The 23,524-nt window shown below is 37.2% G+C and overlaps 1 protein-coding gene across 6 annotated transcripts; it reads right to left on the reverse strand.

Moving 5' to 3' along the window:
* Positions 1-3,299: 3,299 nt before the first annotated feature.
* On the reverse strand, positions 3,300-21,429 carry COQ3 (coenzyme Q3, methyltransferase). Of its 6 annotated transcripts, XM_070556744.1 has the most exons (10): positions 21,115-21,249; positions 18,569-18,667; positions 16,111-16,538; positions 15,537-15,633; positions 14,041-14,167; positions 11,719-11,871; positions 9,675-9,774; positions 7,735-7,977; positions 4,830-4,989; positions 3,300-3,654 (listed from the first exon to the last, which is right to left on the reverse strand). In XM_070556744.1, the coding sequence occupies exons 3-10, from the start codon at positions 16,111-16,113 to the stop codon at positions 3,434-3,436; spliced, it is 1,104 nt and encodes a 367-aa protein (XP_070412845.1). In that variant the 5' UTR covers positions 16,114-16,538; positions 18,569-18,667; positions 21,115-21,249; the 3' UTR covers positions 3,300-3,433. The 6 variants fall into 6 exon arrangements, with proteins under 6 accessions (XP_070412845.1, XP_070412842.1, XP_070412843.1 ...); XM_070556741.1 differs by lacking the exon at positions 16,111-16,538 and having other exon boundaries at positions 18,569-20,692; positions 21,115-21,254; XM_070556742.1 differs by lacking the exon at positions 16,111-16,538 and having other exon boundaries at positions 21,115-21,250.
* Positions 21,430-23,524: the final 2,095 nt, after the last annotated feature.

The raw sequence follows: 23,524 nt of genomic DNA on the forward strand, positions 1-23,524 counted from the left end.
GGGAAATTGAGAATTGTTAAAGATAGGCAGATTAAACACTTTTCAGAACCTCAAGAAAAATTTAATTTATTTGGGTTTCTATGAAGGTGGTAGTCCCACAGTGAAGTAAATGTAAGCAACCTATCCTTTTAAAATAACCTGTAATAACCTGCTGGATATCCAAATCACTTGGATTTATTGGAATTTTGCAGAAATATATTACCAGCTCTCCATTCATTCATTCATTTTCTCACTCAGCAAACAAACATCAAGTGACAGGCACTGAGCTGGGTCAGGGGATTAACAGTGAGTGAGACAGAACAACAGTCCCAGCCCACACGGTGCTTCCGTGAGAGAGATCCTAACCAAATACGCACAAAACCAAATCTGAACCTATGATTGCGCTAAGTGCTACACACAAGACAAATACGGGATTTGTCATCAAAAGAAGCATTTGCCCTAGTCAAGAGGTCATTTATCCCTACTCACTGAGTGGTAATGTTGGCTCTAGGCCTAGATGTTAGGTAAGGCAAACTGCAACAAATTAAGATTTGATTTGGCTGTGATAGAAAATCCAAACAGTGGTAGCTTGAACAAGTTGATATTCTCTCTCCATCTCTCTTTCTGTCAAAAAAACCTTCCCAGAGGAGGCAAGGCTTGGGCTGAGGGCTAAAGGCAAAGTAGGCTGAACTAAGTAGGGGGAGGAGGGAAGCCGGCTAGTGGTGAGAGGGTGAATGCCTTGACTGGAGGGAGACCTGAGCAAGGGCTCCAACAGCAGAACGTAAGAATGTGAGACTTGAGACAAAATGCAAAACACTACCTCCAGTTTGCTACCTTTCATGTAAGCAAGGGAGGAAATAAGAAAATATGCACGTCTGTCCATTTGAGCAAAACACATGTGCACATACATACATGATAAACTAGAAAAATAATGAGATTGGTTACGCACGGTGAGTGAGTAGGAGTGGAGTGAAGAGAACGGGGGATACGGGAAGAGAGCAGAAGGGATATGTGGGCGTGACATGTCTCTGAGTATAACTTTTTGTATAGTTCTGACTTTTAGAACCATGTTAGTAGCACATATTTTAAAAGTAAATAATTTAAATTAGCCAGGATGTGGGGAAGGGAGAACCCCAAAAGAAATACAAACAAAAAAAATACAAGCAGAAATATGAGCCCGACTGTATTACAAATGAAGAACATAACGAGACTGAAGAGGATGGGGAAGAAAAGAACTAACCTAACGTAACCTTGGAAAACAATATTTTAACTAGATATGCTAAGACTAAAGTAAATTTGTTCCTCAGTGGGGTATGGGTTAGCAATTGTGAAGCTCCTTTGTGAGTATTCTAGGATTGAGCAAATAAGTAAACATAGTGTGGATAATGAGAGCCAGGTTTCTCACCATCAGGGAAAGGAGTTACAAAGAAAGGAGGAATGTTGGAATAAACTCCTTCCTTAACGTTGGATTGGAATCAGAGGTATCAGTATGAATTCAGTTACCTGTGCACAGACACACACACACACAGAGAAGTAAATATAGATGTGTGTATGTATGTGCATTCATATATTTCCTAGCTATGTCTGCTGAGAGGGCCTAGAAGTAGTTATGAGGGGACTTAGTGCTCAGATCTTGGTTTCTAAATACCGTTCTCCAGTAAGAGAAATTAAGGCGCCTTGAATTCCAGGACTGGATCAGGACAAGTAAGAATTGAGCCTGGAGCACCTTGTGGTATTAGAAAGTAAGAAGTGCTCAAAAAATTACAGGGACCTGAAAGGACACAAGAGGGGTTCCTAGTGGCCAAATCTGGGATAATTTGAATACCAAATATGGGGCCAGCCCGGTGGCACAGCAGTTAAGTTCGCACGTTCCACTTCGGTGGCCTGGGGTTCGCTGGTTGGGATCCTGGGTGCGGACATGGCACCGCTTGGCAAGCCATGCTGTGGCAGGCGACCCACATATAAAGTAGAGGAAGATGGGCAAGGATGTTAGCTCAGGGCTAGTCTTCCTCAGCAAAAAAAAAAAAAAAAAAAAGCAGGAGGATTGACAACAGATGATAACTCAGGGCTAAACGTCCTCAAAAAAAAAAAAAAACTATTAGAATTTACACTAAGAATCAAACTTTCAAATGGAAGCCAGTAGGAGCTCCTAATCTTTATCCCCCTAGAGATTAGCAACTGTTGTTAAAATTTCTCTTTTAATTCTTTAAATTTGTTTCCTCCCCGCAATGCCACTGAGAACAAGCAAATGATAAACTAAGATGGAAGCGTTTGCCTGAGGAGCCCAAGCTGACAGACACTGACAAAGGAAGACAGAAAACACATGAGCTTGTAGTGAAAAAGCCAGAAAGCAACTCGGATCCTACGTGGTCATGTGCATTCAAGTCACATGTGTCACGTGTGGTCAACACCCTCTGTGTTTGTCCTTATACAGCATCTGGGCTTTCAGAAAAAGCCAGAGACTCATGTACTTCAAGAGGCATAAAAATATATTTCAAGTCAGTCTCTTTAATTATAAAACCACTATCTAGAAAGGAAATTTCTATAACTGAACTTTTAAATTGAGTTTAAAAAAATCCTTTCTACTTAAAAAAAAGGCACCATACAACATTATGGGACTATATAGAGAAGTATGTCCAACATAATCTGAAATTCTTGATTTTAATGTTTGAATTCAAATCTAATATATATTTAACATTCCATTTGCTTTCCAGGAAACTAAAATTTAAAAGAAAAAATGTTTTTTATCTTCCCAAATAAAAGTGGTATAAAACTATATTTAGTTTTCATCAGTCAGAAGCATAACTGCCTTTAACTAAAACTAAATAAAGGACAATACAGATTCCTTTAAATTAAATCATATTATACCACACATACATATATATATATATACACACACACACACACACACACACATATGTAAGATGAAGTGAAATATGAGCACCCTATTTATATAACTAAGGCTGAGGAACTTAAATTCCTAGATCACACAACACCTTGACAAAACGTTTTTTTTTTGGTGAGGAATATTGGCTTGAGCTAACATTTGTAGCCAATCTTCCTCTTTCCACTTGAGGAAGATTGTCTCCGAGCCAACACTTGTGCCAATCCTCCTCCATTTTGTATGTGGGACGCTGCCACACCATGGCTTGATGAGCAGTACATAGGTCCACACCTGGGATCCGAACCTGCAAACCCCAGACTGCCAAAGTGCAGCACGTGAACCCAACCACTATGCAACCAGGCTGGCCCCCTTGACAAAACTTTCTTATCTGTAGAATAATCCCCTGAAAGTAGCTATTAGATGAAATAACAAAAACTTTTATCCAAGGTTTTAGCTCTTTTTATTGACTTTCTTTTCTTCATGATCCTCTCTCAAAAGATAAATTACCTATTTTTCATATTTGTAAACATCAGACATTCAAGTCATATTACTACAGTCCTTAGAAACAATTCATTTCTTCACCTCTTCGCGCACACCTGCGATGGTGGAGGCTGTAGCTTGGAGCTCTTCGGTTTCCTCCTTTAGAACAGACTCCGCAGGCACCTGGTGTTCCTGAGCCCCGGATTTCACAGCATGAGCTGCATAGTTAAGGCTGGTGTTCTCACTCCAATGCCAGTACCGGGAGAAGGGGTTGTAGAACATTCCTGCCACCGTTTGAACAGACAGACCATCTGAAAATGAAAATCAGAAAGAGTAGATTTAATAAATAGTTCAAGTGCCGAAAGTCTCATGCAGCTCTCCATATTAAAAAAGGATTCCTAACTCAGTAGGCAAAATTACTCTGTCACCATGTACAGATCATTCTTTGCTGCAGCGTAGAACCTAAACTCTAAGGTGGACTTCCGGGGTCAGATCCCAGCCCTGGCACCTAACAGATGGTGACCCTGGGCATCACTTAATCTTTCTGAACCTCTCAGCTTTCTCACATCTACAGAACATATATCATAGAGGTGTTAGGATTAGATGAGGTATGTGTGTAAAGCAGCAGTGTTTGAAATTTGGCAAGTATTCAATAAATCTTAGATGTATTAGGATATACCTGCCAACAAGTGATTGTTCCTATAAAGCATCTTTAAAATATTTTTTCTACTCTATTTTCAACAAGGTTACTTGCAGAAATTTTTAGAACTTACTATATTGCATCAGACTGATAATATTCCAAGTAAAATCAAGTTTATTGATACACTGTTAGATGAACAAAAAGCTTGAGATATCCATGAGTCTAAGTACTCAACAGGAATACCAAATGCCAAACAATCTGACAGATGTTATTATTCGGCAGGAACTCAACACATAAATCAAGTGCTCATGATGTGTAAGGCAGAGCTAGGCTTTACAGGGAGTACAAAAAGGAGACATGGGCTTGCCTTCAAGCCGGAAAGGAGGTTAAAAATACCAAAATAACCATAATATAAGGCATGCTATAACTAGCATAAAATGCTTAAAAAGTGACACTGAAGTTCAAAATACGTCCAAAAATAGAGGGATCAGGAAAAATAATATGTAAGATAAGCTGACACAAGCAGGCTTTCAATAGGACAAACAGGATGTGTGAATAATAGATGTTTGTTCTTCATCCTTAAACAAGTGGGGACTAAACAGCCAAAAAGTATTCACTGATCACCTGTGATTTGCGTGGCCGAGGGTTAGGTGCCACAGCTGAGAGGGAAGTGGTGTCTAACACGTACACCTACCTTCAAGGAGTTTATGATCTAGCTAAGGAGAGGAAACCAACATCCAAAGAATAGTGGCCTATTAGTGAAGTGCTAGGTTGTGTGATTAATAATCATAGGTCCATTAAAAGTTCAGTTAGGCCTTGAAAGTTGGAAAAATTCTTAATACTTACTTGATTCCAGAATGCTCTCGAGCATTTCCGGTGAAACAAACTTCTCCCATGTATGAGTACCTTTTGGTACAATACCTGCAATTTGCTCTGCAAAAACAATTCCCAAGGCATAGGACAGCTGTGTCTTGTTGATTGTAGTAATGAATAAAGAAGCACCGGGCTAAAAAAAATATGTATAGAAGTAAAATATTAAACGTCAGGAATGTCAGTCAGGTAAAGGCTTGGCTTCCCCCACCCTCCTCCTTCCTTCAATAGTCTCAGTGCAATTAAGATACATAAGTATGAATAAAATATAATTGGCCAAAATAGTATTTTTTCTCTTGGAAAATTCATTGTTAAAGGTAGTCCACTACAGATGCACTCACTGAGTTTACGCAACAGTGCTTACAACTTGTAAATCATATACTACTTCACATTTATATTATACATTCTTCTGTACATATCAAATACTTTATAATAAAAATACAGAAATGAGATCAGGCTGCTCTTCCTTGCTCCATGTCACACTGATGTTCCCACATGTCAATGCTGTTTTCTCTTTGGGGGCTAGACCTGTCTGACTTGTTTGGTCCAGCACACTGCTCCCATCTTGTGCAGGCGAGCAGTGCCAGTAAGTTCTCTGACAAAAACATTAATGATTAAAGTTTGAAAGTTTTTTGTTTTGTTTTCATCTCATTAGTATAAAAAATATGAAGAGCTCAAGATAAGCACTTAGATGAATGCAAACCATTTATGGGACTGTTTATTCTGCCATTTTTTAGCGACTACTATGGTGTTTCCTATATTTACTTCCACAAATGGCAAGGATGTTAATGTCTCCTCCCTCTTTTACATGTTCTCATTAGCCTGAAGGGGATAACATGCCAAAGATTCCCCCCAAAATAATCATATATATATATATATATATATAAAGAGAGAGAGAATACATCAAGTACCACCCAAATCAAAAATAAAAAAGATAAGAGGGGCCCTGAAATATTGGAATGTATCCTTAAATTAAAAACTAAAATATCAGACACTGTTTCATCACACATTGTAACTTTTCTCTATAAACCTCTAGTATTCTAAAATATCTTATTAAGAATCACTTATGTGTCAATTATATCTCAATAGTACTAGGAGAAAAGGAGCTACCCTGTGGCCAAGTGGTTAAGTTTACACACTCTGCTTTGGCGGCCAAGGGTTTCGCAGGTTTGGATCCTGGGTGTGGACATGGCACTGCTCAACGAGCCATGCTGAGGCGGCGTCCCACGTGTCACAACTAGAAGGACCCACAACCAAAAATATACAACTATGTACCGGAAGGCTTTAGGGAGAAAGAGGAAAAATAAAATCTTAAAAAAAAAAAAGAAAAGAAAAAAGAACTAGGGGAGAAAACCACTTATGAATATCTAATCTGTGTTCTGCAAAATCTTACTCTAAAAAATATTGGTGAGCAATGGTCATTTGTGTTTTAAAAATAGGCTTTCCATTAAAGCAAAAGTTAGTTTTAAATTCCATAATGCCAGCATTTGCCATATGTGTGAAAGAATCTCATTCATACATACTGACGGACACACAACACGAAAGTAATAATTAAGGCGTTTTGCCTGGAAAATAGGAGATAAGCCCAACAAAACTCATTTAAGGGGAAACACCATGAAACTGCTACAAACTGAAAGAGAGTAAGGAGACATGGCAACTAGATGCAGTGTGGGATCCTGGATTGGATCCTGCAACAGAAACATGACACTAGTGGAAAAACTAATGGAATTTAACGAGCTCTGCAGTGTAGTTAACAGCATAATGTCAAGGTTAATTTCTTCGTTTTGAGGACTGTACTATGGGTCATGTACAGGGCTGAGACTACGGTGAGGCAAGTGAGGCACGGAGGGCTTGAATCTGAAGGACGCACGCACGCACCCTCCACCACGTGCAAATGGAGAGGGCTCCGCAGATTGCGTGCCTCCTTCAATTTCGTGCCCTACGTGCCTCACTTGCCTCACCCTAGCTCCTACCCTTGTTCTATAAAACGTTAACAGTAGGGGAAATTGGGTGAAGAGTATATATTTGGGAACATGCTATACTATCTTTGCAACTCTTCTATCAATCTAAAATTATTTTTTAAAAAGGAGTATTTTTAAAAAGCTCTATTTAGGTAAGGCTAAGCATTTCATTCTTTTAGCTCTTGACTTGAGGGTGTTATCTCTTGAATACATAAACAGCAGCATCCATATAGTGACAATAATAATAATACTTTAAGGATATTTATTAAAAGCAAGTTTGGAACCACCTTCAGAGGACTACATATGGCAAATTATATAAGCACAGTAGTGAAGTCTGGGAAGAACCAGACTTGGAATCAAAAGATGTAGCCTTAAGCACCACTTAAGTGTCTACTGACCTTTGACTTAAAGACCAAGTGACCTTTGACATCTCTCAAATTCTAATTTTCATTGGGTCAAAGGAGGTCACAACAATGCCTGCCTTACTTTCCTCACTGGTTGTAGGTGAGATCATATGTATGAAGCAATCTTTTATCAGCTGAAAACTGTTATACTTATCACAGTTACTTAACAAATGTTAAGTGTTGATTTTTAGGTATTAATCCAAATCAATTTCTTAGCAATTGTCATTCAATGTGTATTAGGTATTTAATCCAGACTATACCAATGGAAAAATATCGCTATAAATCTATTGTTTGTATTATAACGTTCAGCACCAACATCTTTCAAGATCCCTGGATATCAAGATACTGGAGCTGGAAAACCCCAGAGGGCAAGCTGAGAGGCAGAAGTAACCTCCAGCAGAGATGCTGTCCCCTAATCCTGGGTTCCTGGTTTCCAGTATTATGAAAGATTTATTGCTATAGATACAAACACACACTTAAAAGAAAAAACAAACAAGTTAAGTCCATAAGTCTTACTTTCAACACTTGCCAGCAGCACTGTATAAATGTTTCTAGATCAGTCACATGCTCTACAACTTCAGAAGCTATGACAGCATCAAACGTTTCTGCAGTTTCTTCCACAATCTCTTCCAGGGCACAGGCTCTGTACTCTATCCTCTTATCCAGAACCGGATCAAATGATTTATGGCGCTGCGCTGTTTCAATGTTCTCAGCCACAGGATCAATTCCAATAACTGAAGCCCCAAGCCGCCCTAGAGGCTAATGGCATAAAAAACCGTTACCCTCAGGAAGAAAACAGAACACACGTTAGCAATAAAAAGCTTATCAAAAACGAACCAAGATTAACCACCAGGGGATGATTATCAGAGATCATTTATGGGCACATGGAAGTTCATTATACCATTTTCTCTAGTTTGTTCACGTTTGAAAATTTCCATAATAAAAAACCTAAAAGAACAATAATCACAACTACAAAAAATGTATCAAGAACCACTTGAAAAAAATTTTGTCTACATTCTCTGGATACATTTACATGCACATAGTATAGTATTAACATATTTAAAGTGTAATAAATGTAACATGTCATTATAAAAATAGCAAAAATTGCTGACATTCAAATTTTCTAAAGAATGATTTTTTCTTGATAGTTCTGTGATTAGAAATGACTCTTCATAGCTAACTCTTCTTTCAGCTTTTATATTCAATCATTTCCCATGACATGCCCAAGTTTTTAACACAGCCTTAATTTTGATCAAAACTTGCATAGCATTTATTTTATAACTCTTAGTCAATAAGTTAAAAGTATAAATCAAATTATTTTAACTTTAATGACATGAGACCTGTAATAATACACTGAGAAGATTGTAGAACATGTATAGTAAAACTGTGCTCATTTATAATTTGATACACTACATATTCTTGATTCCAAGTGATGCATTTTCACATATTTTATATTTCTTAAAATTTTATAATTGATGTCAAAAGCAACCAGCCCACCGCCATATGAAGGACACGTTTTCTGTGCATGTGGAAACTTAGCTTTGCATCAAAGACCACCGGTAGCCTCACTGTCAAGGTGGCTGTTACGGACCTTGACAGTACCACATCCCAGTGAACATTAGCTTACACTTGTTTCCTATACTGTTGCTTAAAATATCTTTCAAAGATCAGATTATAATGCAGCGTTGAAACAAAAAGTTATTGTGTTGATAGAAGAATACAAAATAGAGCTGCAGGGCATAAATTTACCATAAACTCAAGCAAATATTCTTCACAGGGAGAATGAGTATTCTTCCAAGTACTCTAAAGTACTTAAGAAGGGGAAAGCCCCACAAGTAGGCAAAACTCTGTTAAGTTTTGATATTGAAGCAAATGCAAAAGGATGGCTCATCACTGCATTTAAACCAGTGGAAACTGCCTAATCTCTTGGCATAGAAAAGACAACAAAATTTTCAAAGCTATTCGAATAACCAGTGCCCCATTTTTCTGTTAAAGAAAAAAATCCTTCACTATAATTTTCTGAAATTTTTATATATACATTTTTAAGAAAGTAAAAAGCATGGATTACTTTTATAATCAGAAAAATATTATACATTTCTTTTTTTTAGGAAGATTAGCCCTGAGCTAACTACTGCCAATCCTCCTCTTTTTGCTGAGGAAGACTGGCCCTGAGCTAACATCCATGCCCATCTTCCTCTACTTTATACGTGGGACGCCTACCACAGCATGGCTTTTGCCAAGCAGTGCCATGTCCGCACCCAGGAACCATACTGGCGAACCCCAGGCTGCTGAGAAGCAGAACGTGTGCGCTTAACTGCTGCGCCACCGGGCTGGCCCCATACATTTCTTTTTTCTAATGAACAATACTATTTGTTAAAGGATAAATAAGCATACGCTCACTTCTTATCAATTTTTCTTCCCAGTTAAAAATGGCAGGAAAGTTGTAAATGACTTACTTCAGTTAACAATCCACCACCACAGCCAACATCAAGAATCTTCATCCCAGACAAAGGTTTTCCTGGCTGGTGATTAGCAACTGTTTTCAAAAGATTGTCTCTTAAAAAAATTCAAAGCATATAAGAACAAATTATTAATTTTATCAATAAAGTTTTAAAAGTATATAATTTTCAAGGAAATATTAAACTCATTTTAAATGGATTATTGATTTAGGGGTATTTTCAGCATTAATAACTTACTATACTATGTATAATTTATAAGATATTTTAAGTAGTCCAAAGCAGAAGGCTTAAAGTAAAGCTCTTGAAATAATCTAGTAATAATTATGACAATTATTACTTCAGTAATAATCTAAAGAAAAACTTTAAAGATAATCTATCTTAGATTAACCTAATTTTATTGGCTTGAGATATCATATACCTGAGACATCTATTAGCTACTTTGTCAGAACTTGCTAGACCATTTCATGTCAGCAACAAATAGGTTATTCTGCAGGGCTTAGAAGAAGCAGATTGGAGATCCATATATTCAGAATTTACCTATGTTCCTTTCTAAATTAAGCCTCTTTTAATCTTCTAAGTTAGTGATGTTTCCAAGATCATGTAAACAGGCATTCAAATCAAGTAAACTTAATTCTAAGATAATCATAGCAATAATTTACCACATATGCAAATATAAGCACACATATACACACACTGATATATACCTAATGGCACTGTAAATTAAATTTTAAGCTAGAGTATATGAATTTTAATTATACCTTATATTAAAATAAATGTTCCATACAATAAGGATATCTTTTATTGCTGTTAAAATTAATTGATTTCTAAGAATAACCTAGATAGTGGTTAAGTAGATAACTTTAAAATGTTATAATATACAGAAAGGGCCCATTTCAAATGAAGTCCAATCCATTCTTCACAGATCGGCCAAAATGATTCCTTTAAATCATAATTTAGATCATACCACTTCCCTTTCATAGCTTCCAATTATGCTCAGAAGAAAATCTAAACTTCTAGCCATAACTTGCATTGCCCTGGGTGATCTGTTTTAGTGTGATGTCTAAATAATGGTGTCACAGTAGTTTGAACTGAGTAGTTCTCAAGCTGAGGGTGAATCTGAATCACCTGGAAGGTTTGCTAAACCAGACTGCTGACTCCCCAAAGTAGGAGCACCAGGGTGAGACCTGAGAATTTTGCATTTCCAATGATTCCCAGGTGATACTGATGTTGCTAGTCCAGGGCCTACACCTTGAGAACCACTGATCTAGCTTAATAGAATGACATTTCTGCTTTTCTCTGCCATAGTGTTTCAGTGATCTACTAACTCAGTGGTAATCAAAAGGTACCAATATTTACTTTTGCTGTGCTGATTCTGGATGAACCAGCTGAAACCAATCAGAAAGTTTCTTGAGGGCATCTGAGTCTGATTTTCTGTGTCTATTACAGTGCCTTGCCCATATCAGCTGCTGAAAAATGTTTAGTGAATAAATAAATAAACGGACAGAAGAACGAATGAACAATTTCTTGATAAATGAAGTCTGATGAACCCTTGCCTTTCTCTCCCACAGCAAACTACAAGTCCCTGTAGTACGTGGACTGTGTTTCGAATGACGAATATCATAGTAGTTTTCACAGAATCTAGCCTCCAAGTTCTGTACAAGCTAAGTTCTCATAAATATTTATTGAACTGAACTGTCTCAGTAGTATTCCCTTTATCAGAACTGCCTAAAGGTCAAAGTCGCTATAAATTGACCTTGATGCCATAGGACCCTAGTTCCTTTTTGTAAGGATTTAATTCCAGTTAAGCTGACTGGAATATTTCAAGTTAATTTAGGAAAGCAGCCTAGAAATTAGGCAATATTATTTAAAAAATTAATGGTTTCAAACAATGGACATCTAAAAGAATCTTCCCAATTTCTAAAGCAAACTTAAAATGCAGCATTTTGAACCTAGGTATAAACCAAGAGGAAAAATGAACTCCTAAAAAGATGAATATTGAAAATAGCTGCATTTTAAAAGACTTAGACTCTCTAAAGGTTACCTAATGAATGGCACCCTCAGGTCGTTCATAGAATGAAGAGGCGCATACACTCCTTGCTCATCCCACCACCTGTGAGCCAGGGCCAGGAAGGTTTTCACCTCACTGCTGTCTACAGTGGTTCCAGAAGTGCTGTACAGTCTTGTCCAAGGGTACCTACAAGGTCAAATGAAGAACCAGGCAAAAACTGCCACTTTAAAAAATGTAATATGGGATAGATTATGCAGAAAGATATTCTAATTTACAATTTATTAGATTCTAAATACATGTATTGTTCATTTTTGATGCTTTAAAACCAAGTTTTCTTATAACCACACTGCATATAAATATATATGTACCTATTTACAGTTGAAACAAAATTAATTTGCTTTTAAAGTAAGTTACAACAAAAAACGAGCTTTATAAAACTTGGCCTTGTGGGTCACATCTAATATTGATAGCTGCAGTAGTAGCAGTAACCATTTATTGAGCATTTACTAAATGGCAGGTACTGTTTAAGAACTCCATGTGTCATAAGTCATCTCATTTAATCCTCCTGGTAACTCCAGAAGGTAGGTATTATTATTGTTCCTATTACACACTTAAGAAAAAGTAGGCTCAGAGACATTAAGTAAGCAGTGGAGCCAGGATTTGAACCCAGGTGCCTCCATCTTCTTCTCTCCATTTCTACGGCTATCAGCCTATCCAAGCTCCCATCATCTCTTGCTTGAACCATGTCCTAGCCTTTTAATTAGTCTGCCTGCTTCCAACCTCGTTCCCATCCAATCTGTTCTCCACAATGCACCCAGAGTGACTGTTCTGAAATATAAATATGATCATGCTATTTGCCACTTAAAATGCTTCCATGGCTTCCCAGTGACATCAGGAAAAAGACCAAAATCCTCAGCATGGCCTACAATGCTCTGAATTATTTGGTCCCTAATTTCTTCCCTCTCCAAATTCATTTTCCACTACTCGCCTCCTCCTCCACAAGGGCGTTCTTTCCATGCTTTGAACTGACCAGGCTTGCTCCTTCCTCAGGTACTTTGTGTATGTTGCTCCCCCTGCCTGGAACATTCTTCTCTCATTCTCCCTTTCCTCCTCTATACACCTAATTAATTCCTTTTCCTTCTTCAGGTCTTAGGTTTAAATGGAACGTCATCTAAAAAGTCTTCCCTGACTCTCAAAACTGAGACATATTTCCCTATTTTAACTCCTACACAACTTTGTGCTTCTTCATGGGCTCTGTGATTATTTGATCATGTCTCCCTACTAGCACATCAGCACTGTGAGGGCAAGGCCTGCACTGTCTCGCTTACCATTTTATTCCTAGTGACTAGCACAGTTCCTGGAACACAGCTGGTGCTTAGGAAACATTTGTCAAATGAATAACCTGAAGGAGAAGGCCCAGAAAAGTACATAATTCATCTAAAAAAAATTTTTTTTAATCAAATGGGATCAAACAGGGACTACACAGGGATCAGAGAGACACTACACTGAGTTCCAGGTCAAAGTACTTGGTAAGAAAATCCTCTAAAGGTTCTTGGGTAAAAGAGAATAAGGTTGTTACATTAGAATAGGTAATGCCATTCAAATATTTACCATTTTTTTTAGCTACATAGAGTACACTCTATATTGATTACTTATCCTTTCAGGAGTTAAACGTCACTCTTCTTTAATATTATCTTGTGAACATTACCCTTCATTTCCATGCTTCATGCAAAGCCTCAGTAATCAAGGATTAACTTACAGTAGATAACAGTAGGTAGTTGCTCAGTTGGCTAAGAACGATTTCACATAGACTCAATCTTAAAGGAGCTAACCCATTTACAAGAAGTAAAAGCATGCACTTGGAAAACAGAGCTCATACTTTATGCAATATTTCTCAGAAGGGTAAAAATTAATTTATAAAATACAAATACAGAACGACATTACTTTGATTCAGTCTTACTACCTAGAATGTATACTTATCCACCTTACCGTATTTATGTTGCACTCAAATCATTTATGATTTTAAGCATGGTATTATAATATCCTCATAAGGATATTATGAGGAAGTAAAAAGTACTTCTCCAAGTAACATGTCTTTTATTAAAATAAAAACTCTCTCTGAATATGGAAGACAGATATGCACTGGATGTACAGTGTATTACAAGTTTCCTGTGGGTTTTAAATTTTCCAAATTTAAAAGTTGTGAAAAAAATAAGAAATTTAAATAAATAAAAACTACCCTAATCAAACCACATGAGCTATTACATACTGACAGGGTTTATTAAACACAATCAATACTAAACTATTATTGCACATAATTATGTAAATTTTTGTCACAGTAATGAATAAACTTACCTGTAACTTTTCATTCTATTAAAACAGACAAAAGTCATTTTACAGGATTTAAACCACATGATTCTATATTCACTGAAAATCCACGGTTTAATTGGTAGAGTCCAACTGAGCTGGTTCTCTGAATAAACTGAAAAAAAAAATTAAATATTTAGAGAAAGCATTGCACAGTATGAATCCCTGATATGCATGTAACTGAAGAAACTATTTTATATAGCAACTTTTAGTAAAATTGATAAACAAAATATTTTTTTCTTTATTTTATATTTTAGAATAAAATAAAGGTCTTGCATTCTGCCATCTAACTCTAATCAAACATTTCTGAAATTATAATTAGCAAAAACAAGTAATGAATATGTAAAAGTTTTCCATGCCATTAGTGTTTGCACCCACATTATGCCACACAAAATCATAAAAAAAGGAATTCAAATTAAAACATTACCTTTTAAACTAGGGTAATATTAATTCTGAGATTATTTGTCACAACTAGGTCAAATTCTGTCACTTCCATGTTAGCTACATGAAGTGGGTTTATACATATGCTCACAGCCCTTTACAGAGGAAAAAATATACACATACATATGTAAAACATACTAAAATAAACACTCATCCAGTCTATATGTACCAACTTACATAGGGACCTGCTTTTATAAACTAGTTACTCTGCTGTAGAACATTTAGTTTTTCAATAAACATTTAGACAAATTAGACCTTAGAGGAAAGAAAATTACCAGGGATATTACATTATGATAAAAGGGACAATGCACCAAGAAGACAAAGCAATTCTAAATGTGTATTCACCAAACAACAAAATTTCAAAACACATAAAGCAAAAATTGACAGAACTGAGAGGAGAAATTAACAAATCTACAACTATAGTTGGGAGCTTCAACACCCCTCTCTCAGTAATTGATAGAACAACGAGACAAAAATCAGTAAGGACACAGAAGAACTAAACAACACCATCAATCAATAAGATCTAATTAAAATTTATAAAACACTCCACTAAAACAAAAACAGAATATACATTCTTTCAAGAACGTATGGAGCATTCATAATAATAGACCATATCCTGGAATAAAAAACAAACTTTCACAACTTTAAGAGAAGTGACATCATAAAGTATTTTCTCTGCTACAATGGACTCTAGAAATAAATAACAGAAAAATAACATGAAAAGAAGAAAACACTTGGAAATTAAACAACACACTTGTAAACAATCCACAAGTCAAAGATAGTCTCAGGGAAATAAAATTGAAATAAATTTAAATATACTATATATATAAATCTGTGGACATAGCTAAAGCAGTACTTAAAGGGAAATTTATAGCACTAAATATTCATATCAGAAAAGAGGAAAGGTCTCAAATCAACAACACACTTGCTTTATCTCTAAAATCAGGAACATGGCAAGAATGTAGTCTCATGACATCTATTCAAGATACTACTAAAAATTTTAGCAAATGCAATATGGTAAGAAAAGGAAATAAAAGGCATACCAATGGAAAGGAAGAAATTAAACTGTCCTTCTTTGCAGATGACATGATTGTCTATGCAGAAAATTCCAAGGAATCTTAAAAAAAAAAGCCCCTGGAACTAATAAATGAGTTAAGCAAGGTCACAGATTATAAGGTCAACACACACAAAAGTCAATTGTTCCTACATACAAACAATGAAAAATTGGAAGGCACAATTTAAAATGCTATATATATCATGCAAAATCAGTCTAAAAAAGAATGAAATACTTTCAGTGTTGAGTAAATCTAACAAAACATGTACAGTGCCTGTATGTTAAAAATTTGTATAAAACACTGATACAAGAAATGAAAGGCAGCCTAATAAATGGTGAGACATACCGTATTAATGGATTGGAAGACTCAACATCAATTCTCCCCAAATTGATCTATAAGTTTAATACAATTTCTAGCAAAATCCCAATAGCTTTTTCTTGTAGATACAGATGAGCTGATTCCAAAATTTATATGAAAAGGCAAAAGAAATAGAATAGCTAAAACAATATTGAAAAAGAAGAATAAAGTTACAGGAATCACAATAGCTAATTTTAAGACTTACCATAGAGCTATAGTAATCAAGACAGTGTGGTATTGGAAGAGGGACAGATACAAATATCAACACAACAGAAGAGAGTCTAGAGATTAAAAAAACAGTTCACCCAACTGATTTTTTGACAATGGTGCAAAGCAGTTCAATGTCGGAAGAACAGTCTTTTCAATAAATGGTGTTGAAACAACTGGATGTCACAGATAACAAAGAAAACTTCGATCTAAATCTGATAACTTACACAAAAATGAACTCAAAATGGACCACTGATTTAAATGCAAAACTATAAAACTTTTAGAAGAAAACATAGGAGATGATCTTCACGACTTATAGTTAGGCACAGAGTTCTTACATCGGACAGCAAAAGCACAATCCATAAAAGGAAATAATGATTACATTGGACTTAATCAAAATTAAAAATTTTTGCTCTGCAGAAGATCCTGTTAAGAAAAAGAAAAGACAAGTCACAGACTGGGAGGAAATATTTGCAAAACATATATCCCACGGAGAACTTATAACTGGAATATATATAAGGATATTCTTTAAACTCAACAGTAAAAAACAAACAAAACATCAACTCCCACACACAAAAAAACAAGCAATCCTAATCCAATTATAAAATGAGTGTGGGTATTATAAAATGGATATAAAAAGACATGAACAGACATTTCATCAAAGAGGATATACAGACGTAAATAAGCATGCGAGATGTTAAATATCAATAGCCATTAGAGAAATGCAAATAAAAGCCACTACATATCTATCAAACTGGCCAAAATTTAACCATCCTAACATTACCAAGTGTGGACCAGGATATGAAGCAACCAAATCTCTTACATATTGCTAGTGGGAATGTAAAATGGCACAGATACTATGGAAAGCAGTTTATCAGTTTCCAATAAAGGTACACGTATACTTATCATACAACCCAGCAATTACATTCCTGGGCACTTATCCCAGAGAAATGAAAACTTATGTCCACACTAAAACCTGCATATAAATGTTCATAGCAGCTTTATTCATAATAGCTAAAAACTGGAAACAACCAAAATATCCTACAATAGGCGAATGGTTAAGCAAACTGTGGTATATCTATATCATGAAATACTGCTGAGACATCAAAAGGAATGAACTATGGATATATGCAACAATTTGGATGAATTTCAAGGGTATTTATGATGAGTGGGGGAAAAAAAATTCAAAAGGTTCATACAATTCCATTTAATTAACACTCTTGAAATGGCAAAACTATAGTAATGGAGAACAGATCCAGTGATTGCCAAGGTTGGGGGTAGGGTCTGAGTATAAAGGAATAGTATCAGGAAATTTCTTTACGATCATGGAACAGTTCCACATCTTGATTGTGATGGTTATTACACAAATCTCTACATGTGGTAACATACACACACAACACGTGTGCATGCAAACAGGGTGAAATCCAAATAAGCTCCCTAGTTTAGTTAACAGTATAATACAAACGTCAGTTTCCTGGCTTTTACAAAGTATTATGGTTAGGCAAGATATCACTGAGTTGGGTGCAGGGCATATGGAAATTCTCTGTACTATCTTTACAACTTCTTGTGAGTCTTAAATTATTTCAAAATAAGAGTTTTTTAAAGCACTAGAAAGTACCTCTCCTACCCCTGACTCCAGCTATCTTGTTTCCCTCACTGGAGGCAACTATTGTTACTAGATTGGTATGTAAGCTGCTAGAGAGATATTTTATACATACATCATTTTGGGGTATCAATTTCTCTTATTTTATACAAAATGTATCACAATATATACATTCTTCCATACTTTGCTTTTTCCACCCATCAAGGTGTCTTGGAGATTTTTTCATAACAGAGTATAAAGAACTTACTTTTCTTTTAGGGTTGCATGATAATCCATTGTATGGCTATCTCATAAGTTATTTAAGCAGTCTCCTATTAGTGGACATTTATTTCTAATTTTTTGCTATTCCAAACATACAACATTGAATTACATAGGTAATTTCATACACCTTTGAGAGCACCTGAGGTAAAATCCCAAGAACTGTCATGCCAACGGACATGTGCACTTATAAATTTGTCATCGCCACTCATGGATTTTGAACTAATTTGCAATTCCTTGGGAAATTACAATAGTTTCTAGTGCTGGTTTCCCCACACTGATAATACATTGATAGTCACCGATGCGATGTATTTTCAAACATTTTTATCTTTGCTAGTCCAAAAGGTACAAGTGATATCAAATGGTATCTCTATAATTTTAATTTATCATGAGTGAGGTTAAGTGTCCTTTCTTAAATTTAATGGTGCTATGGTCTGAATATTTGTGTCCCCCCTCAAATTCATGTTAAAATCCTAAATCCCAAGGTGATGCTATTAGGAGGTGGGGCCTTTGGGAAGTGACTAGGTTATGAAGGTGGAGCCCTCATGTTTGGGTTTAGCGCCCTTATAAAAGAGACATCAAAGAGCTAGCTCACCCCTTCTACCATGTGAGGGCACAGCAACAAAGTTCCATCTACGAACCCGGAAGTGGGCTCTCACCAGACACAGAATCTTGGACTTCCCAATTTCTAGACCTAGGAGAAATAAATTTCTGTTGTTTATAAGCCACCCAGTCTGTGGTATTTTGTTACATAGTAGTTCAAATGGACTAAGTCATTCATATTTCATGCCTTGTCTTTTCATAGTCTCTGAACATTTGTCTCCCAAGCTTTTTGCTTTTTAAAATTTTGTTTTACTTTTTAATAGGTTCTTCCCAGTCTGCCCCAAATCCAATTCAAAGTTCTCAAAAGAAAAAAGTTTGTGCTTCTAGGCTTTTGCTCATGTTATTCTCTCTTCCACCATTTCTATCTGTACTACCTTTTAAGACCCAGTTCAAATATCACCTCCTTTATGACTTTAGGTAGGTAAATTATATATATTAGAGAATTATGTAAACTGTGATACATAGCTAAGGATATATAAGGTATTATTATGAAACTGAGCCTCAGATTTTAACACAGTCCCTGCTCCCTACTCAGTGATGACCACTATCGCCCTCTGACTGCTCCTGTTTCTGGAAAATTAGTCCACTAGTCATTAGTATTGCCAGAATTCTCAAGAGCTTTAAAAATCACTTCATTACAACTGAGAGAAACTAATTGAGTTTGTATTAATAAATAGGATCTTACTAGTTCCTTCTCTACCTTGGATCTGTGATCATTCCAGTATTTGAGATTTCAAAGGAATGGGGGAAATTTCACCTTATTTGTTCAAAAGTCATTTATCCAGTACCTATCAAGTACCAGGCTGACGGTGAACAGGCCCTCTGCCCTGCCCACACCTGAGTCCCAGCAATCACTGACTGTCTGGATTACTCTACCCTCCCTGAGCATAGTTGTGCCTGCTTCCGTCCCACTTTCTACACAGCTGCCAAGTACTACTTCTTAAACACCAGTCTGATTATGTTGCTCCTTCAGAATTTCCCACTACCCTCAAGATAAAGTCAATCTCAGGAGGTGAATGTGGCCTTTTGTGGACTTGTAATGGCCTAAAATGTCTCCTGTCTCATTCCCTGCCACCACCCGCCCTCATCTCCAGCTCTCTACGCACACCCTACTTTTCAAGGAACGCTGTGCAATTTCCCAGAAAGAAACCTCATCACAGATAGTCAAGCTTGTCCCCCGGCCACTCCGACAGCTGCTAAAACTGGCCAACGCCTTCAAGACAGCTCCCCAAACACCTTGTTTAAGAAATTTCCCTGATCTCAAATATGTATTAGGTGCTCCTTCTATGTTCAGTCCCCAAATGTGCAAATATTCACATTGTATTTTTCCTAAATTTCTGATTCTAAAAGACATGTTTACTGAAAAAAAATTCCGAGAATGATTAAATGACAGATCGCCTACTCCATCACATATTCACTGCTAAAATTTTGATGCATCTCTATTCTCTATATCTCCATCCATATCTATACCTTTTAGTTCATAACACATACTGATTTGTAACGTACTTTCCTTACACTATATCCTAATAATTTTTCCATGTGGACACATGTTGATTGAAATAATTTTTATTGGCTGCACAGTAAGAGAGTACGAAGCTTATCACCTCTATAGGTGGGCCTTTAAGTTTTCCTCTTTTTTTTTTTTTTGCTTATTATATCTTGATCATAGTTCTATCCTAACACTGGCACCTGAGCTAACAACAGCTGCCAATCTTTTTTCTTCTTCTCCTCCTCCTCCCCAAAGCCGCCCAGTACATGGTTGTATATTCCAGACGCAGGTCCGTCTGGTTCTGCTGTGTGGACGCCCCCTCAGCACGCCTCACGAGCGGCACCACGTCCCCGCCGAGGATCCCAACCCGCGAAATCCCGGCCCCCAAGGGGAGTGTGCGAACTCAACCACTCGGCCAGCGGCCGGCCCTGAAAAAGACCTTTGAGGCGTCATTGATTTAAAAATTCCCAGGGCCTGACATACAGCATTCGTTAAGTGAGTTTCACATAAAGGATGAACTTATCTTTCTGGTTAATGTTGGGAGTGAAGTCATCAAACTGTCGTCTGTGTCAGGTTCAGTGCGTTATTTTCTCGATCGTATTTGCCCATACTGTCTCCTGAATTAGCCTATTAATCAAAAAGTAGTATAGCTGCCCTAGATGCTTTCTGGAAAGAGGCAAGCCGTGTGTACACTAAACATAAACACAAGGCTCCCCGCCGCCGGGAGGCCGCGGTGGGGTCCTTCCCGCCGCGCAGACCAAGACAGCCCGCGACCTTGAGACTCCGCCCAGCTCCTCAGACGACGGTCGCTGCAGACACGGCGGCGGCGGCCTGCGTCCAGGACCGCTCGCCCTCAGCTATTTGTCCCCGCCTCTGGGAAGGCGAGGGCGGGAACCCAGGCCCAGCGCTCAACCGACGACACCGAGGCCAGACCGAAAGCACAGGACTGGCGCAGACCCCGAGGAGCTCAGCGGCAGCCTGCGCCTGCGCAGAACAGCGGGTCCGCACGGCGGGCAGCGTGCGAGGGACCTCCCCCTACACACACTCACCTGCCGACGCGGTGGAGCGCGGACAGTCAGCCTGTGCGACCCGGCACCCAGACCTTCGCACTCCTAAAAAACGACTCCCGGAGGAGATCAGCTTGCGGCTTCCCCACATTGCGACAGAAAGGACCCACCCCTTTTCCGGTCCCTCCCGCAAAAGATCCCCCGACACACAGGTTCCGAGATCGCTCTTGCACCATCTGGAGCCAGCCTGATCACGGTTGTATTAATAACGGGTGTTATATTGTGCGGCTATAGTCACTCTTCACGCTTAGTATCTGTCACACTGCATGCAGCTAACCTACAGAACGTTCCTATTATAAACGAACTTCAGGGTCCTCTATTATGCCTGTTCCTATGCGACCACCTCAAACCTCGTGGCCAAAGTAGCCATCAGTCATGCTAATACTTCGCACTACGTGATCTAGCTTTTATTCCCGTTACTCTGATTACTTCATATTTAACATGTCTCCCAAGGACATTTATACTCGTGAGACACTGACCCTAACTTAGAATCACAAAAGCATGGAAGCACCTCTTCCCGAAGGGTAAAATTGTTTCCCCCTTCAAGGCACTCAAATGTCACAGAGGGCCTGAAGTCTAAATTGAAAATTTATTTACAAGTGACCTGATAATACTCTGGACAAGGATGTAGTAGGAGACTGTTAATCACTCAGGCTGGGCATTTCGAGCTAGAATGGTGATCAGTAACATTTTACTTCTAGATGTATAAAAAGCCTTTCCTTGGGTAAGCACAATGATAAATTTCTAACATTAAAGACAAAAAAATCACTGTACATTTTCAACAGGCCGGGTCAAATTCATAAAGGGTTCCTTGAATTAGTCAAATTTACTGCTTAGGACTGGTCTCTGACTTATGGCTTCTTAGTAAAACACTGGCCTCCTCCTAAGGGCTGTGGCTTTTCAGTTACGTCCTCTTCAGAGCTCCTCTCAAGATACATGACCATCTCTCCAACTGAAGGCAGAAAGCTCTGCACAAAAGAACATTTGGCATGCATTACAAATATTTGTTGGACTGAGAGACCCAAGGAAAAAGCAAAGTGCAAGTATGATTAAAGTTGTAAGTTTTTTATTTAAACGTACTTCCTTCGAATATACGACCTCACTAGGCTTCAGTCTTTCCACTACATTTTCAATTCAACAACAAAGGCAATCAGTGATTTGCCTCAATACCAACAGGAAAAAAAGCCTCTGATTACCCACTGGTTTGGCCCAGGTAAGCAAAACTAGCTCATAGTATTTTTCTCTACAAATATCAACAAAAGGTTTTGCCAATGATACTTAAAGCTGAGTTGTGTTGGAAGGACTAGCAGTTGTAATGTTGTATATGGCCACTGTTGGAGTTATTTCCCAGACGATTGCTATGGTCTCACCCATAAATGTGTTCTAAACTAGAGTCTACAATTTATTTTACTATAAAACTAAAAACCAATTTAATATTTTGAAATGCAATTTTAAAATTTTATACACACTTTTTCTATTCAAGCTAACAGTTTTATCCCTTTGAAATAATGTACTACTATCCAGTCAGAGTTTAACTGGTAAGTTTTCATGTTTACAAAATTCCACATAAACTGGTAACTTAGGATAATTTTATCTTAACTTATAACACCACAATCAGAATGTGGCAGATTTAACCTCTATGTGTTAATAGGAGAAAACTATGGATGACACTTGATCAACCTTTATGTATAAATGTAACTCCTCACACATGAGCTATTTTAAGGGCTAATACAAAGCCCATATTCTCATTTAGGTTCATACATTACAATCAAATTTCACTTAAAACTGAAGAACTTAAGGCCTAGAAGTGTTCAAGACCTCAGGGATAATCTAATTCCACCCTTAAACAATTGAAGAAACTGAGGCCCAGTGATTTGCCCAAAATAATCAAGTAGCAGAGCCAGGATGATCCAATGAATCTAATACTATTTCCATTAAAGCATGCTTAGCACATTTTAGAAACTTCCATAAATTAAAATAGATTTTAATATAAAGAAACAGTTTAAATGTAAAGGTTTCCATGGGACAGTATCCACGGACTTTGGACCTTATACAATTCCTATGTAAAAATTCCCACATAAAATAAAAAATCTCATCTACTAACTTATTACATTTCAACTGTTTCTTTGAAGAAACAATAACTCAGACACTAAAAATAGACGTTTGGGAAGTTCATCTAGTGTGTATTATACCATTAAAAACATTCTTAAAAAGACATTTTACAATGGCAAAAAACATATACACCGAGATTCCACACCAATCTTTATTTGTATTTTGGGGCCTGAACAAATCTTTATAATTACCTCTTCCAAATTACATTTTATTTAATGGTGTGGTTTACCCCCAATTCCACAAAAACAAGTATGATTAATACACTAGAAATATCTTAAAA

Source organism: Equus przewalskii, chromosome 9 (genome assembly GCF_037783145.1).
Source record: "Equus przewalskii isolate Varuska chromosome 9, EquPr2, whole genome shotgun sequence".
In the NCBI taxonomy this organism is placed as follows: Eukaryota; Metazoa; Chordata; class Mammalia; order Perissodactyla; family Equidae; genus Equus; species Equus przewalskii.

Bases quoted from the DNA above. Each gene is read 5' to 3' on its own strand.
- COQ3 (XM_008519413.2), bottom strand. From the start codon at position 21,223: ATGTGGGGAAGCCGCAAGCTGATCTCCTCCGGGAGTCGTTTTTTAGGA. The intron at 4,990-7,734 runs GTAAGACTTATG...TATTTTTTTTAG, and splicing joins GCTGCTGGCAAGTGTTGAAA to CCCGGTGCTTCTTTATTCAT. The intron at 3,655-4,829 runs GTAAGTATTAAG...TTTCATTTTCAG, and splicing joins CGAGAGCATTCTGGAATCAA to ATGGTCTGTCTGTTCAAACG.